The following is a 13,837-nucleotide window of genomic DNA, read 5'->3' as shown; positions in this document are numbered from 1 at the left end:
TGGGGCACTCTTCCGGGTGAGACACATTTCTCTTGGAGAACAAAGGAAATCTGATGCTACTGTGATCTATGCTGTGAATGTCCCTTAAATTAGAAAAGACTAGAAAAGGTGAGATGCAAATCCTTGAGTGACTGTGGGTCACAGCCTGTTCCCTGGAGGGCAGTACTGCTGTGCTCCGGAAACGAACAGGGTATTGAAATGAGCCCTTATTGTAATGAATAAATTCACCAAAACATCACGTTAGTGTGAAATGCCCCACTTGCATAAAAATAAAGCATTTTAAGCAAAGATTCATTGAAAATAAAGCATTTCCATTACTTAAGTAGTTTCCAAAGCAGATACGTTTATTTTTAAGTGCAAATACATCACTCTTCAACACATAGACAACAGTTCTAATTTCCGAAAATGACATCTGCTGGAGAGAAGCACAATCCTCTCGATTCCCACGCCTCAATCTTTCCGTGCACAAGCGCAGTGCATCTCAGTTTCAACACCCCAGAGGAGAGCCTGGGAGGCACCCGCCACTGCCCATAAAAGGCCGAGTTCCTTATACTTTCCGTGTTTACTGAGCTAAAACAAGAGGCACTCTCCCATTTTACATCAAACACTAGATCTAAGATAATCCAAACAAGGAATAGGCCAGGTCTAATTTTGACTTTCCAACTTCCAGCTACAGTGAATTGACACACGTAGAAGCAGCCACAGGAGGGGCCCCATGTCTTCGCACGTCATTCACACTGCTGTCTTACTCATTCTCTGAATTAAACACTACAAATATAGTGATCCCAGTGGGAGGATTTTAAGTATCCAATTTTCCATGAAAAATCAATTTGAAGAAGAAAAATTACCCAATACTTTAAGCATTTATCATACTCCTAAGACTACAATATAAACCCCTTTATAAATAAAAATGTACTTTATCAAACATGTTATACAACAGCGACTCATGAATGGCCTTAAAAACCTTTAACATTTTTAAACACTTAACCCAGAAATATAGATAAATTTCTGTTAAGAGTAAACAATATTGCGAACAAAAATAACGGATGACCCTTATCAGGTTAATCCTCGTGCACAGTCCTGGACTAACAGGAACAGGTACACTTAAAATGAACACTGAGGTCTCTCGATGTACGTAAGATGATGCCCTCAAGTGACATTAAATCACTGCCTTGAACTTTGGGGGGTTAGGCTTTACCATAAATACGTAATAAATATCTGTAGCACATCCTACAGGTTGAGCACTTATCTCTCTCCATTGGAAAGTCTTTCTCCAGAGTCACACTGTGTCAGGGCCGTGCCGGGGGGTGGGGACGGGGGATTCTGCAGCAGGTCCATCAACACAGCCATCTTCCTGTCCACGTGCTCCTGGAGTTGACGTATTCGTTGATCCATGGAGTCCACAAGCTTCTTTTCCAGCAGTTCCATATTTTTAGTAAGAATCTTTTCCAAGTAGGAGCACACGGGTTGCTCTCCCGTTCTAAAAATAAATTAAAAAACCAGTATAACAATTATCCCTGATATCCTAACAGAAACAAGCAAACCATATGAAATGAGCCCCCAAAGGACAATGCGGAAATCTATCTCCGCAACGCTGCCGTCTGGGTACGAGGGGTTTCCGGTGCCAACATCCATCTACAAGGGGCAATGACAGCCCTAAGCGCCCAAAGCGGGCCGCATGTCCGATTCTTTCCACATGTCAGCACACAAGTGAAACGAGGGCACGGCGGCGAGAGGGAGTGTCCCCCTCACAGAACATGTCTCTACAAAGGGTCTTGGATTTTGAGCCCCAAATCAAAACTGATCTGCCTCAATGTTTCTTAAGGTCTCCACGTATGTCTTCCAAGAACTTCCCCAAGCAAACCCACAATTGCAAGGTTTGTTTCTTGTCACCCGCACAACCTCACTAAGCACTGGAAGGTTCTCTTCTAACCTAACATGAAAACATGTAAAAACGAACGTAACTGGAATGGGCAGACAGAAATAACAAACTGAGAAGGGGAGCCTGGGGGGCTCAGTCTGCTAAGGGTCTGACCTCAGCTGGAGTCATGAGCTCAGGGTCCCTGCTCCAGAGGGGTGGTGCGTGGGGGAAGGGGGTCTGGCTCTCCTCTGCCCCTCCGTCATGCATGCGGTCTCAAGTGAATAAATAAAATCTTTAAAAAAAAAATCCAGTAAAAGCAGCCTAGTTTCTCAGGTTCACAACCAATGCACACCAGGGCAGTGAATCTCAGGCCGTGGCCCACAACACCCTGGGGACCCATGACTTGTTCAGCTTCCACCAAGTAGCAAGCGCTCTTACACGACGACCAAGATGATGTCTGAACCCTTCACCCTTGGATCCTCAGGAACATACGGTGACATTTCCCAGAGGCTACACGAGGTGTGATGTCACCACTCGGGTGAGCAACAGAAGCTGTGATCGAGTGTTCTTCAGTGTCAGACTGTCCAAGGCCAGTCAATTTAGGGTCTAAATAGTGTCTTCAGCATGATCCCCATTTGTTCTCAGCACTTCTGCACCCTCATCGGCTACTGAAGCCACATGCTGGAAGGCAACACAGATGAGACTGCGAGCAGACTCTAACATTGATTCTACATGTCACCTAACACCATTCGGAGTTGTTCTTGAGAAAATACCTTCTTCATAAAAATTGTTACTAATATAATGGGTTTGTTATTTTTAAACAAATGAATCCTCTCATACACTCTACATAAAGCTTCTTCACAGTCCTCAATTATTTTTGAGAGTGCTGAGACCAAAAAGTTTGAATAGAATATATGAGCGGTTTTTCTAAAAACCATTATTTTTTTTCAATTAACTCTAGCTTCAGAGGAAGTTGTAAAGATACAAGAGTTCCCCAGTACCCTTCCCCAATGGTCCCAATGGTTACATCTCACCCAACTCTGGAGAATACAAAAGAAGAAAACGGATGTTGGGGTAGTGTGCGCGGGTGCCATCCCCCCACACGCACACACGTTCATGTGAACATCACAACTGAGATCACCACTATTCCTTCACTACAAACATCTCCCCATTGTCACAGCCACTCCCTAATGCCCCCCAGTCCTGACGCCTGCAGCCAGCAATACGGTCTCCATCTCTACAACTCTATATTGGGAACGTTACACAAATGCAATCTTGGTGTGTGACCTCCTGAGATTCTCCTGTCCCTCAGCATAGAATGTCTTCAGGAGCCGTCCAAGTTGCTGTGTGTCAATGGTCTGTTCCTTTTTATTGATTAGCATCCTGTGATATGAATATACCCCAGTTTGTTTAACTGTTCATCTAGTTTAAGACATTTGGTTGCTTCTAGTTTGGGACTGTTATGTAGACATAAAGCTGTTTTAGAACCGGGCATAGTTTCCTGTGTTGTCAAAAGTTTTCATTTCTCTGGGATAAATGCTTAGAAGTAGGATTGCTGGATCACACGGTTAATGTTATGTATAGTTTTCAAGAAACTGCCAACATATTTTTAGGGTGGCTGTAGCACTCTCTACTCCCCATCAGCAATGTAGAAGAAATCCAGTTTCTCCGTATCTGCATCCGCATTTGGAATTACCATTTTAAAAATTTTAGCCTTGGAATAACTGTGAAGTAGTACCTTGTGTTTTTAAAATGCATTTTCCTAGTAGACACAAAGTCAATGATGATCATCTTTTCACGTGTTACCCTTTCTACTAAAATGTCTGTTGCCCATCTTCTGACTGAATTTTTTTCCGAGTTCTCACAGGTACTTAAGTATAGGTCATTTGTTAAACTTGTAGTTGCAAATATTTTCTTTCAGTCTGTAATCTGTATTCTAGTCCTCATAGCAGAGTCTTTTACAGGCAGAAGTTTTAAATTTGATAGAATCCAATATATCACCATTTCCATTACTGTGATTCTGGTGTCATCAAAGCACTTTTCCTAGTCTTAGGTCCCCACAATGTTTCCTCATATTAGAGAGAGGGAAGCAGTCTCCCTGCTGAGCAGAGCCGGATGCCGGGTTCGATCCCGATGCGGGGCTCGATCTCAGGACTCTGAGATCATGATCTGAGCTGAAGGCAGAGGCTTAACCCACTGAGCCAGTCAGGTGCTCCGACATATTACAAAAGCTTTGTATCTTTATGTTTTAAGTGCTTGATCCGTTTCGAGCTAATGATCCATTTCGAGGTATGTCTAGGTCACAGTTATCACAGTTCATTTTTTTTTTTTGCTCTTTGGATATCCCACTGCTGGAGCATAGCATGTGTTTAAAAAAAAGACTACCCTTTCCCGACTTGCTTTTGCACCATTGTCAAAAACCAGTTGGCCATACTTGTTTGGGGTTATTTCTGTGGGCTCTATTCGACTGATCTGTGTCTCTGTCCCTCTCCCAATACCATGGTCTTAAATACTGTAGCTATGTAATAATATGCTTTGAAATGAAATAATGATTTCTCTCACTACTCTTCTATTTCAAAATTGTTTCAGCTATTCTAGTTCCTTTTTCTTTCCATTTCCACTTTATAGAATAATCTTGACAGAATAATTTATAAAAGATATTTTGAATTTTAGAGGAAATAGCATTAAACCTATGGATTAATTTTGGGAAAATGGATAGTTACTATATTGAATCTTCAAATTAATGAATGGTATGTCTCTCCATTTATTCTGGCCTTCTGATTTCTTTCCTCATCATCTTTTAATTTTTAGTCTATGGACCCTATCTATGTCTTGTTAAATTTTTATGTTTTTATAATGTTTTTTAATGGATCCACATATTTTACATGTATTTTTATGTATCTTACTCTCTTCGGAGCAATCTAATTTTGTTTGCAGGGCATACTGGCTTCATAAAATGAGCTGAGAAGTCTTTCCCCCTCTTCTATTCTGTGAAGTGTTTACAATTGGTGTTCTGTGAAGATTTGGTAGAATTCTCCAGTGAAAACACTTGGGCCTAGATATTTATTTTATGTCAGCTTGCAAATTATGAATTCAGAACTGTTAATTGTCATAGGACTCTTTTTTGCTTATTTTATCTCCGTTGAATTTGGTATTGTGTGGCTTTTGAGGAATTCTTTTCTTCCAAATTGTTAAAGTTATGAGCATAAAGTTGTTTGCAATATTCCTTTTTAAAAATGGACTTAGGATGTGTAGGGACATCTCCAGTTATATTCCTTATATTGGTGAGTTGTTTCATCTTTGCCAGGCATGCTAGCCAATCTTACTAAAAGTTTATCAATATCATTGAATTTCTTCACAGATGTTCTTTACTGTTTCCTTGTTTTTAATTTTGTTGATTTCCACTCTTTGTCATTTCCTTCTTTCTGCTTGATTTGGATTTATTTTGCTAGGCTTCTCAGTGACAAATTCAATTTCTTTAATGGTTATATAGGACTATTTCATCTCTGTCGTAGCTTTGCATTACTGAGCTCGCCCCTTTTCTAATGTATTAGTGCCATAAATACCCATCAACACTTGTTTACTAGCTGCCTCCCACAGTTTGATCTACTGTATTTTCAATTATTTTTAATATTTCTATTGGGAATTCCTTTTTGAACCACAGATTTAGGAATGAGTTGTTGAGTTTCCAAGTGTCTGGAAATTTGTTGTTATTGTGTTCGTTACTGGTTTCTAGTTGGGATTCATTTATGGTCACAGAATATACTTTGTGTGATCTCAGTGCTTGATTAGGTTACTTTATAACTTATCATCTATCATTGTGACTCTTCCACTGGTACTTGAAAAACATGTGTATTCTGCTATTCTTGGTGGAGCCTTTTATAAATGTTACTCAGATCCTGATGGCTGGGATGGAATGGTTATTTCCAAACTACTCATCTTCAGATGAAAACTCTAGGTTACAAGAGATTAAAACTGTGACAAAGTAGGTACACCAAAATGACAACCTAAGTCCCGAATTCTAGTCTGATAGATTATTTTGGCAAACTATATGTACGTAAAGCATAGGGAACATACTAAATTCTTAACCTTCTCTTACTCAAACACGTGCTGTTAAAGCATGATATTACAAGATCAGGAGATAAGATCCTATATAGTATAAATAATTACGATCTTAATACAGTTTTGGTTATGCCAAAACTAGCCCAGGCCAAACATGATCAAAAAAGAAATTCTGTTATAATGACATGCTCAACATATGCAGCTGAAGAACATTACAAACATAAATAAAAACAATGTAAAGCTAGGGCGCCTGGGTGGTTCAGTATATTAAGCATCTGCCTTCAGCTCAGGTCATGGTCCAGGGTACTGGGATCAAGCCCCACACGGCTCTGTGCTCAGTAGGGAGCCTGCTTCTCCCTCTCCCTCTGCCACTCTCCCTGCTTGTGTTCCCTGTCAAATAAATAAAATCTTTCAAAACAAAACAAAAAATGTAAAGCTTGAGTCCCCAACTCCTCTCCACTCATAAAAATAACTTTTGACTCTAATGTCTACCTGATGGTCATAAGTGGTCCACAAAATCCCTGGGAAGGGCCCCAAATCTTCACTTTTAGGTACCTCTTTCAAAGCAACCAATTCTATTCTGCATAATGGTTATTCCCTGTAAGTGAATTCATGGTAAAATGTATAAGCTCCTAAAATTATTTCTGAAAACAGGTTTTTAGGCAGTATACATGGAGACAAGGCTGTTTCCCTTCAGTTGATTGTCACACCCACCTAATCTAAAGCACATCTGTCTCAAAACAAATACTTACGCAACACCAACAACGCCTTCCCCGGCCTTAGTGATGCCTTCCTGCCACTTGGCGCTATGTCCCACGCGGAGATGGTTAACCTGACTACATAAATTCTGAAGAAAAGGCAGCAACTCAGAGTTAGGTATGTTTGAGATGTCACTTGCTTTCTTTGGCAGGAAAGAAGAAACTGCATTTCTGAGGTCATTCTCCAGAAGGGAATGGTTTGGCGGCACGATGTTATAGTCTTTGAGGTGTGTAGTGTTTCCTCCATCCGGTGGCTGCGGACTTTTATCGACGCAAATGTTTAAGTCTTCCGTCAGGGCTCCAGACGTCAGTCCGGTTCTGAAAGGGAAAGGCGTGGAGGGGGACTTGTCGGAGGCTCCCGAAGCAGCTGAGGACTGCAGGTCCGCCACTCGTCTGTAGCCAGTATTTCCCAAAACCGCCTGAAGCTGCTCTCCCAAGGGAACACAGTTCTAAGCAAGGGAAAGAAATACACGTTACTATCGGTAGTGGTGACGGCTAACTTTTGGGGTAACTACTGTGAGTCCGGCAAGGTGCCTTCTTTCTCTGATCCTCTGAACAGCCACATGAAGTAGGCTACAAGTACTACCTGATCTTAAGCTGAAGAGACCATAGCTGAGGTGAAACCAAGGTTAAAGGTAACCCGGCTATGGGAATGCAGCCAGTAAGTGGCAGAACTGGGACAGGAACCCAGACCACCGAACTCCAGAGTCAAGACGGTTTTTTTCTTTCTTTCTTTTTTTAAAAGATTTTTTTATTTATCTGACAGACAGAGATCACAAGTAGGCAGAGAGGCAGGCAAAGAGGAGGAAGCAGGCTTCCCGCTGAGCAGAGAGCCGGATACGGGGCTCGATCCCACGACCCTGGTATCATGACCCGAGCCAAAGGCAGAAGCTTAACCCACTGAGCCACCCAGGCGCCCCCAGAGTCAAGACTTTTAATGATCTCACTGCAATTTTCCCCAAAGGAAATATTAAATATTAGCATGCTTAGTAAAACTTAGTAAAAACTTAGTAAAAAAAATACTAAGTAAAACTTAGTAAAACTTAGCATTAACGTCTCCACTGTAAAGGCCTCTCTTTTAAAATCTCCAACCTAGTTCTTCATAGAATCTTTGCACTGAAAAAGGTATTCTCAAACCACAGCATGCTTTTACCAAGTTAAACCTAGCATACTTATTTAAAATACTGATCCCTGGATCCCAGTCAAAAATGTGGCTGGGATATCCATTTTGTAAAAACTGGAAAGGATTCTGATACAGGTGTTCTGTGGATCATACTTTAAAGATATCCTAAACTTTTTTTTTTTTTTTTTAAAGATTTTATTTATCTCTCAGAGAGAGAGAGAGCAAGCACAGCAGGGGGAGTGAGAGAGGGGGAAACAGTCTTCCCGCTGAGCAGGGAGCCCGATGTGGGCCTCGATCCCAGGACCCCAGGATCACGACCTGAGCTGAAGGCAGACACCTAATGACTGAGCCACCTGGGCGCCCTAAACTCTTTTAAAACAGCTTAAGTCTCACAAGTTTGACAAATTCTTCCATTATTCCCAATATTCCTTTTCACAACCATCTTCTAATTTTCTCTTTATCTCTGAGCTTCTTGAGAAAACCTTCTAAAGTGCTCAAAACAGTGCCTTACTCACTGAGAAGGTACTTAATAAGTATCTGCTGAATGAACATATGAGTGAGTAAATTCACAGAAAATTGTGAAGATCTGTAATAAGATATTTTATAGAAGAGAAAGTCTACAGAATGCTATTTTACAAAAGCAAATAAAGGTAGCAGTCAAATCAACAGTAAAAGTTTGAAGAAAAACTTTCAAGTCGATACATGTCCTTAGAAAAAGCTGTCCTTTTGAGACTGTTAATGGTACCTGGAGGGAAACCATGTCCACCTACCTGCTGCTGAAATTTAACCATATTCATCAACTGCTGAGCACCAGGTGACAACTTGGACCCCATGGCCTCCATGAGAGTTTGGACCCTCTGCAGGTCTATCCTTGATCCTAGAGCAGGAGAGCTTGTTGAAGAATTTGCTGAAACCCGCCTCAACTGTACCAAAATTTTACTGATGAACACACGCGGCTTTTCACCAAAGGAGAGCAACTATCATAAAGCAAGAGTTCCAGAAAATAATGATATTAAAAACAATCAGCATTTATAGTCACTTCTTGTTATCGCTTAAGATTGAAGCATTTGAGAATCAACAAATTAGCTTTAAATACATTTTTCATTTTTAACTTTTCTCTAGCATAGTCATGGTCAGAAAAAATCCAAGTTATCATGAGGCTCAGAAGTATTTAAATAAAAAAGTCCTTTTAAACTAACAAACTACACATAAAATAGCAAATGGGGGTAAGGAACATAAAATAACATTTACTCACTTAGTTTAAGAAACTGAAAATAAACTGTACCAATCTGAGACCTTAACATACTGCAAGTTGCAATGTAAATATAAATATTTAATGAAAATAAGGCTGCGGAGAGCCCACGCTAAGTGTTTAGTGAAATATTAATTATCAGTCATTTAGAAGTTAAAACTGTAAAAGAATGTCAAGATGATCTTATATAGCTTGACTGTTTACTTATTTAAAAAAAATGAGTTCAAGAGTGATTTTCTAACTTGTCAAAGGATAAGGTGGAGCTTTGAACCTAGTTCTTCCAGCTTTGACCCCAGTTGTTTTCCCAATACTTTATGCTACTTCATTTTGTCCATGTTTCTGAACCAAAGACACTTCCTGTGTGATACGGACAACAAAGTAGCAAAGTGGAAAGGGACGAGGATTTAGAATCAGACAGACCTGCATACAATGATGACAATGATGACTCTGCAATGTACAGCCCATGTGATGTTGGGCAAATGCCAAAACTTGAGTGAGGAGCAAAATGAGGGAGAGTGAGAACCGTGTTTCACATGGTTTTTCTGAGGACTACTTCCTAAAATTTACAGTACCGACAACTGACTAAGGGCTCAAAAATATGCAGCAGTAGCTCTTATTTTTATTTTAACTTTCCTATAGTCTTGCTCCAGAAGCCTTCATAAGATCCCCCTAAATGAAACAAGACTTGGCGCTCCCACATACTTCCATAGAATCGTTTCAACACATTCACCTTCACAGACACATGATCCCATATATTACACAGAGACACAGGTGGATACAGATCCATGACCTAAAAACTCAGCCTGGCACCAAACGGGACTGTCATCAACAATTAAGTAATCATCACACTAAATTTATACATCTACATGCCAATCTCCTATGATCCCTTTCCTGCTTTTTAATTCCCAAGCATTTCTACTAAATATTATAATACATAATTATATATCATATATAATAATTATATAATATACAATATAATAAATATTATAACATTTAGTCGATATAATATATAGTAGATATATAATATATATATTAATAAATATTCAGCACATACTGAATCTACATGTTCTCTGCCTTGCTCCCTAAAATACTAAGCAATGTGAGGGCTCTGCTCTAATTTATTTTATTACTGCTAATTCCTAAATGCTTAGGGGAGCGAATGGAACTCTAATATTTGTTGAATGAATGAATCACTTCACTTAAATGACTTTAGATACTACTAGCATTCACTACCTAAAACAACATCAGTTCTGTGAACTTCTCTAAGTTATAACAAGCTCAGAGATAAAATATTTAGTGATGAAAATAATCCAAGGATTTATTGTCTTCAGCCTCCTGAAATAAACCTCAAGGTAGGTCCAAATGGGTGAAGAAATTTGCTCAAGGCTTTCCTGCTAGTTAGGAACAAAGCACACTTAAATCTGGGCTTACAATGTCTAGTTTGGGATTCTTTCCCTAGATTCTGATGACACCATTAAAGTTTGCTTTAATTGTAACAATTAATTAATTAGTTAATTAATATTTAACAACAGTTTTCATGCTGAGGACACAGTTCCCAAGTACTTTAACTCTGTGATGCCTTTGCCTGAAACTTCTCTGTGTTCTTTGTGGGGTATTTTGGGACAAAATCTGCTTGTGGTTTTCACCTAAGTTTTATATAAATATAAAATATTTAATCTCAGTTTTCAAGACTTAAAAGTACAGTATACTACTCTAAGAACAACAGTATATGTCATGGCATTGCCATAGCTAGTAAATGTTCAAATTTTAAAAGGAGAATGTTGACAATTTTTTAGAGAATTTCTTCTTACATGTTTACTAAGTATTTCTCAGCTAAACCCGGGGACCATGTGGGACATATCGCATTACAACCATCAGAAAATAAGTTTATGTAGTACAAAAACAACTGTAGTTTTCAGATTAGTTGTAATTCAATGATTACTTACCTTTATTTTACAGGCATGTGTGGAGGACTCCAATTTTAGGTATTTTTTGTACAAAATAATCTTTTCATCTTCACTGAAAATAAAAAAATAATTTTTTAAAACTTCCAGATACTATCACTTTTAATAGTTACATTTAAAAATGAAGGCAAGGACAATCCATAAATACTGACACTCAGTTTTCCTGGGGAGGCATAAGGAACTGTGGCTTCATATTGAATTGCACTGGGTAAGAATTCTACATCTGTCACTTACTATCTATATAAGATAGTTCAGTTTGGTAACAAATGTATAATCATGTAGCACAGAGCATATTTTAAGATTTCTTTATCTGAGAGAAAGAAAGAGAAAAAATGAAGGCGGGTGTGGTAGGGAGGGGCAGAGGCAGAATCTTAAGCTGATTCCAGGCTGAGCGCAGACCAGATGAGAGGCTGGATCTCCCCACCCTGAGATCTGACCTGAGCTAAAACCAAGAGCCGGTGGTCAATGCACTGTGGCACTCAGGAGCCCCCGCAGAGCACATTTTAAAGCTCAACAAACATATCCATTATTTCCAACATACCTGGTATGTAAAAGTTCACATTTTGGGCTCTATTAAAGAAAGACTAGGACAGAATCTTAAGAATTCAGGGAAAAAAAGTTCGGGGTGCCTGGGGGGCCCCATCAGTTAAGTGTTGGACTCCTGATTTCTGCTCCAGTCATGATCTCAGGTGGTGGGATCCAGTTGTCTGGGCCCCAGACAGCCTGCTTAAGATTCTCTCTTCCTCTGCCACTCCCCCCACCCCCCAAAAAAAGAATTCAGGGGAAAAAAAAAAACCCCACCCGGAAATAGAATACCAGGTTAAATGTGGTGGCATGGCACAGTCTGGGGATTCTGTATTATTCCTAATGGGCTTCCTACGAGAAAATGTGTTCAAAGATCCAGACTGATTAGTTTTTGGAACACAGACTCCTCTGTTTTCCAAAGAAACGTTTCTCAGAACATCAGCTCTGATCAAAGTCTTCCACGAACTAGTACGACCCTGCACGCAGCCCCCCGCCTCACGGGGCCGGACGCCTCCACCCCGAGCGCCGTGGGCGAGGGGCTCGGACCGTCTCCGGGACGCTCAGGGGAGACTCCCACTGCTCCGGGACCGGCCCGCGCCAGGCCACCCGCCAACAGCACCGCAGCTCGGAGAGCCCCGCGCTCACAGACCTGTCGCCCGGGTCGCCGCACACGGCCTTGCCCCGGCTGGTGCCGCAGTACTCCTCTCCCACGTACACCTCCATGTTCCGGGCCGAACTCAGAAGGCCGACGGCCACGACCTCCTCGCCCCCGCCGGGCTCGCAGCTCAGGTGAAGGAAGCAGGGCTGCTCCCCGGGGCCGCTCGGGCCGCTCTTCAAAACCACCGGCTCGCGGCTGAAAGGAAACGCGTCCCGCGCGCTCCTCAGTCGGCGCGTCCGAACCCCGCTCGCGACCCTCTGGCCGGGCCGCGGGTGCTCCCGACCCACTGCGTCGACACGGAGGGCCCCGCGCCTGCCCAAGCACCGCCAAGCACCGCCCGACGCTCGGCACAGATTCGCCGCCCACCGCGTCCTCCGCCGCCGCCGCCACCCCCCGCACTCCCTTCTCCCGACCGGGAACGTCCCCGGGCCCCTGCGGCGCGCACCGCGGCGGGAGGCCCCGAGAGGCCCCGCCTATCTTCTCCCTCGGGAAGCGGACGGGACTCTCGCCGGCCACACGTGCTAGCGCCGACGCGGGGGGACGCGAGGCCTCGGCCGGTGCGTTTGCGCCGGGGAGGGGGAGGCGGGGGCCGGTGCCGACCCCGCGGAGGTGCGGGGGCCGGGCCGCCAGCCCCGCGCCCGGCACTCACGCCCCCGGCCGCCGCTCCCGGCCCAGACCCGCCGCCCGCTCCGCTCCCGGATCCCGGGCCCACACCCGCTCCCCGCACGGCCCCCGCCTGCCCTCCCGGCCCCCCGAGGAGCGCGACCGTCCCGCAGCGGCGGCCCCAGTCCCCGCCGGCCCGGCGCACCCCGCGGCAGGCGGCGTCAGCGGTTCCTCCCGGTCCAAGTCCCGGGCGCCGAGGTCAGCCCGGGTGAGACGGAGGCTGTGGGCCAGGACTCCGCGGGCCGCATCCCAGGAAGAGGCCAGCATCGGGCGGCGGGTCAGTCCCGCGTCCTCGCCCGGGGTCTCCATTCAGCCTCCCCCAGCCCAGGCCGAGTCCGGAACCTCTCTTTCAGGGCTTGCGTTTCCGCCAGGACAGAAGGGAGGCGAAGAAGGAGAGCGACTTCCGGCTCGGCTGGCTTCAAACCTAAGACCGGCCGCTTCTCGCCCAGTGGGGAAGAAAACCAGGTGCCGGAGACACGCATGCGCGCGCCGGTCGGCTTCGGCCACGCGCTTCCAAACCTGCGCGGTGGAAGAACTCGAGGGCGGAGCATGCGCCCCGACGGCTCCCGGGCCTAGGGCTGGAAATGTGCGCAGGCGCGGCGTGGGCGCGCGGGAATCCGGCGGTTTTTGCACGTGGGCCCGCGGACATGGCAGGCCGGGGCTGTGGGCGACGGTTGCCGGGCGGCCCGGGAGGGTCAGTCTAATGAGGAGAGTCAGTGGTCAGGTAGGAGTGGTGCGGTGGCCGCACGCGCCGCGGAGGACGTGCTGCGGACCGTCGGCCTGTCTGCGGTGGACGCTGCGGCTTTCCTGCCCACAGTGGCGGAGCGGGCGGCGGGTGGGTGGCTGCGGGCAGCTTGGCGGTAGCAGGCGGGGGTCGGCAGGAGCGCGCGGGAGCAGACGTCGGGGCTCTGCTGGAATAGCCTCTGAGCTGGGGCTTGAAGGACCTTTAACGTCTGGGTCCGAAAAGTGGA

The 13,837-nt window shown here is 44.3% G+C and overlaps 2 protein-coding genes across 2 annotated transcripts in view; one reads left to right on the top strand and one right to left on the bottom strand.

Annotated features, from left to right (window-relative positions):
- Positions 1 to 323: 323 nt before the first annotated feature.
- On the bottom strand, positions 324 to 13,443 carry LOC132016845 (ATPase PAAT-like). The gene is made up of 6 exons (XM_059398747.1): positions 13,012 to 13,443; positions 12,195 to 12,398; positions 11,003 to 11,075; positions 8,575 to 8,781; positions 6,676 to 7,130; positions 324 to 1,480 (listed from the first exon to the last, which is right to left on the bottom strand). The coding sequence occupies exons 1-6, from the start codon at positions 13,173 to 13,175 to the stop codon at positions 1,246 to 1,248; spliced, it is 1,338 nt and encodes a 445-aa protein (XP_059254730.1). The 5' UTR covers positions 13,176 to 13,443; the 3' UTR covers positions 324 to 1,245.
- The window catches only part of CUZD1 (CUB and zona pellucida like domains 1), a 35,141-nt gene continuing 34,650 nt past the window's right edge, over positions 13,347 to 13,837 (top strand). The window contains exons 1-2 of the mRNA XM_059397732.1: positions 13,347 to 13,358; positions 13,443 to 13,590. Of these exons, the coding sequence (XP_059253715.1) occupies positions 13,347 to 13,358; positions 13,443 to 13,590 (160 nt within the window). The remainder of the gene's footprint in view (positions 13,359 to 13,442; positions 13,591 to 13,837) is intronic.

This window comes from Mustela nigripes, chromosome 4, assembly GCF_022355385.1.
Source record: "Mustela nigripes isolate SB6536 chromosome 4, MUSNIG.SB6536, whole genome shotgun sequence".
Classification (NCBI taxonomy): Eukaryota; Metazoa; Chordata; class Mammalia; order Carnivora; family Mustelidae; genus Mustela; species Mustela nigripes.
This window is presented reverse-complemented; position numbering and strand designations above follow the sequence as displayed.

Bases quoted from the DNA above. Each gene is read 5' to 3' on its own strand.
- LOC132016845 (XM_059398747.1), bottom strand. From the start codon at position 13,175: ATGGAGACCCCGGGCGAGGACGCGGGACTGACCCGCCGCCCGATGCTG. The intron at 11,076-12,194 runs GTCTGTGAGCGC...TTTTATTTTCAG, and splicing joins TGCGGCGACCCGGGCGACAG to TGAAGATGAAAAGATTATTT. The intron at 8,782-11,002 runs GTAAGTAATCAT...GCTTTATGATAG, and splicing joins CACATGCCTGTAAAATAAAG to TTGCTCTCCTTTGGTGAAAA.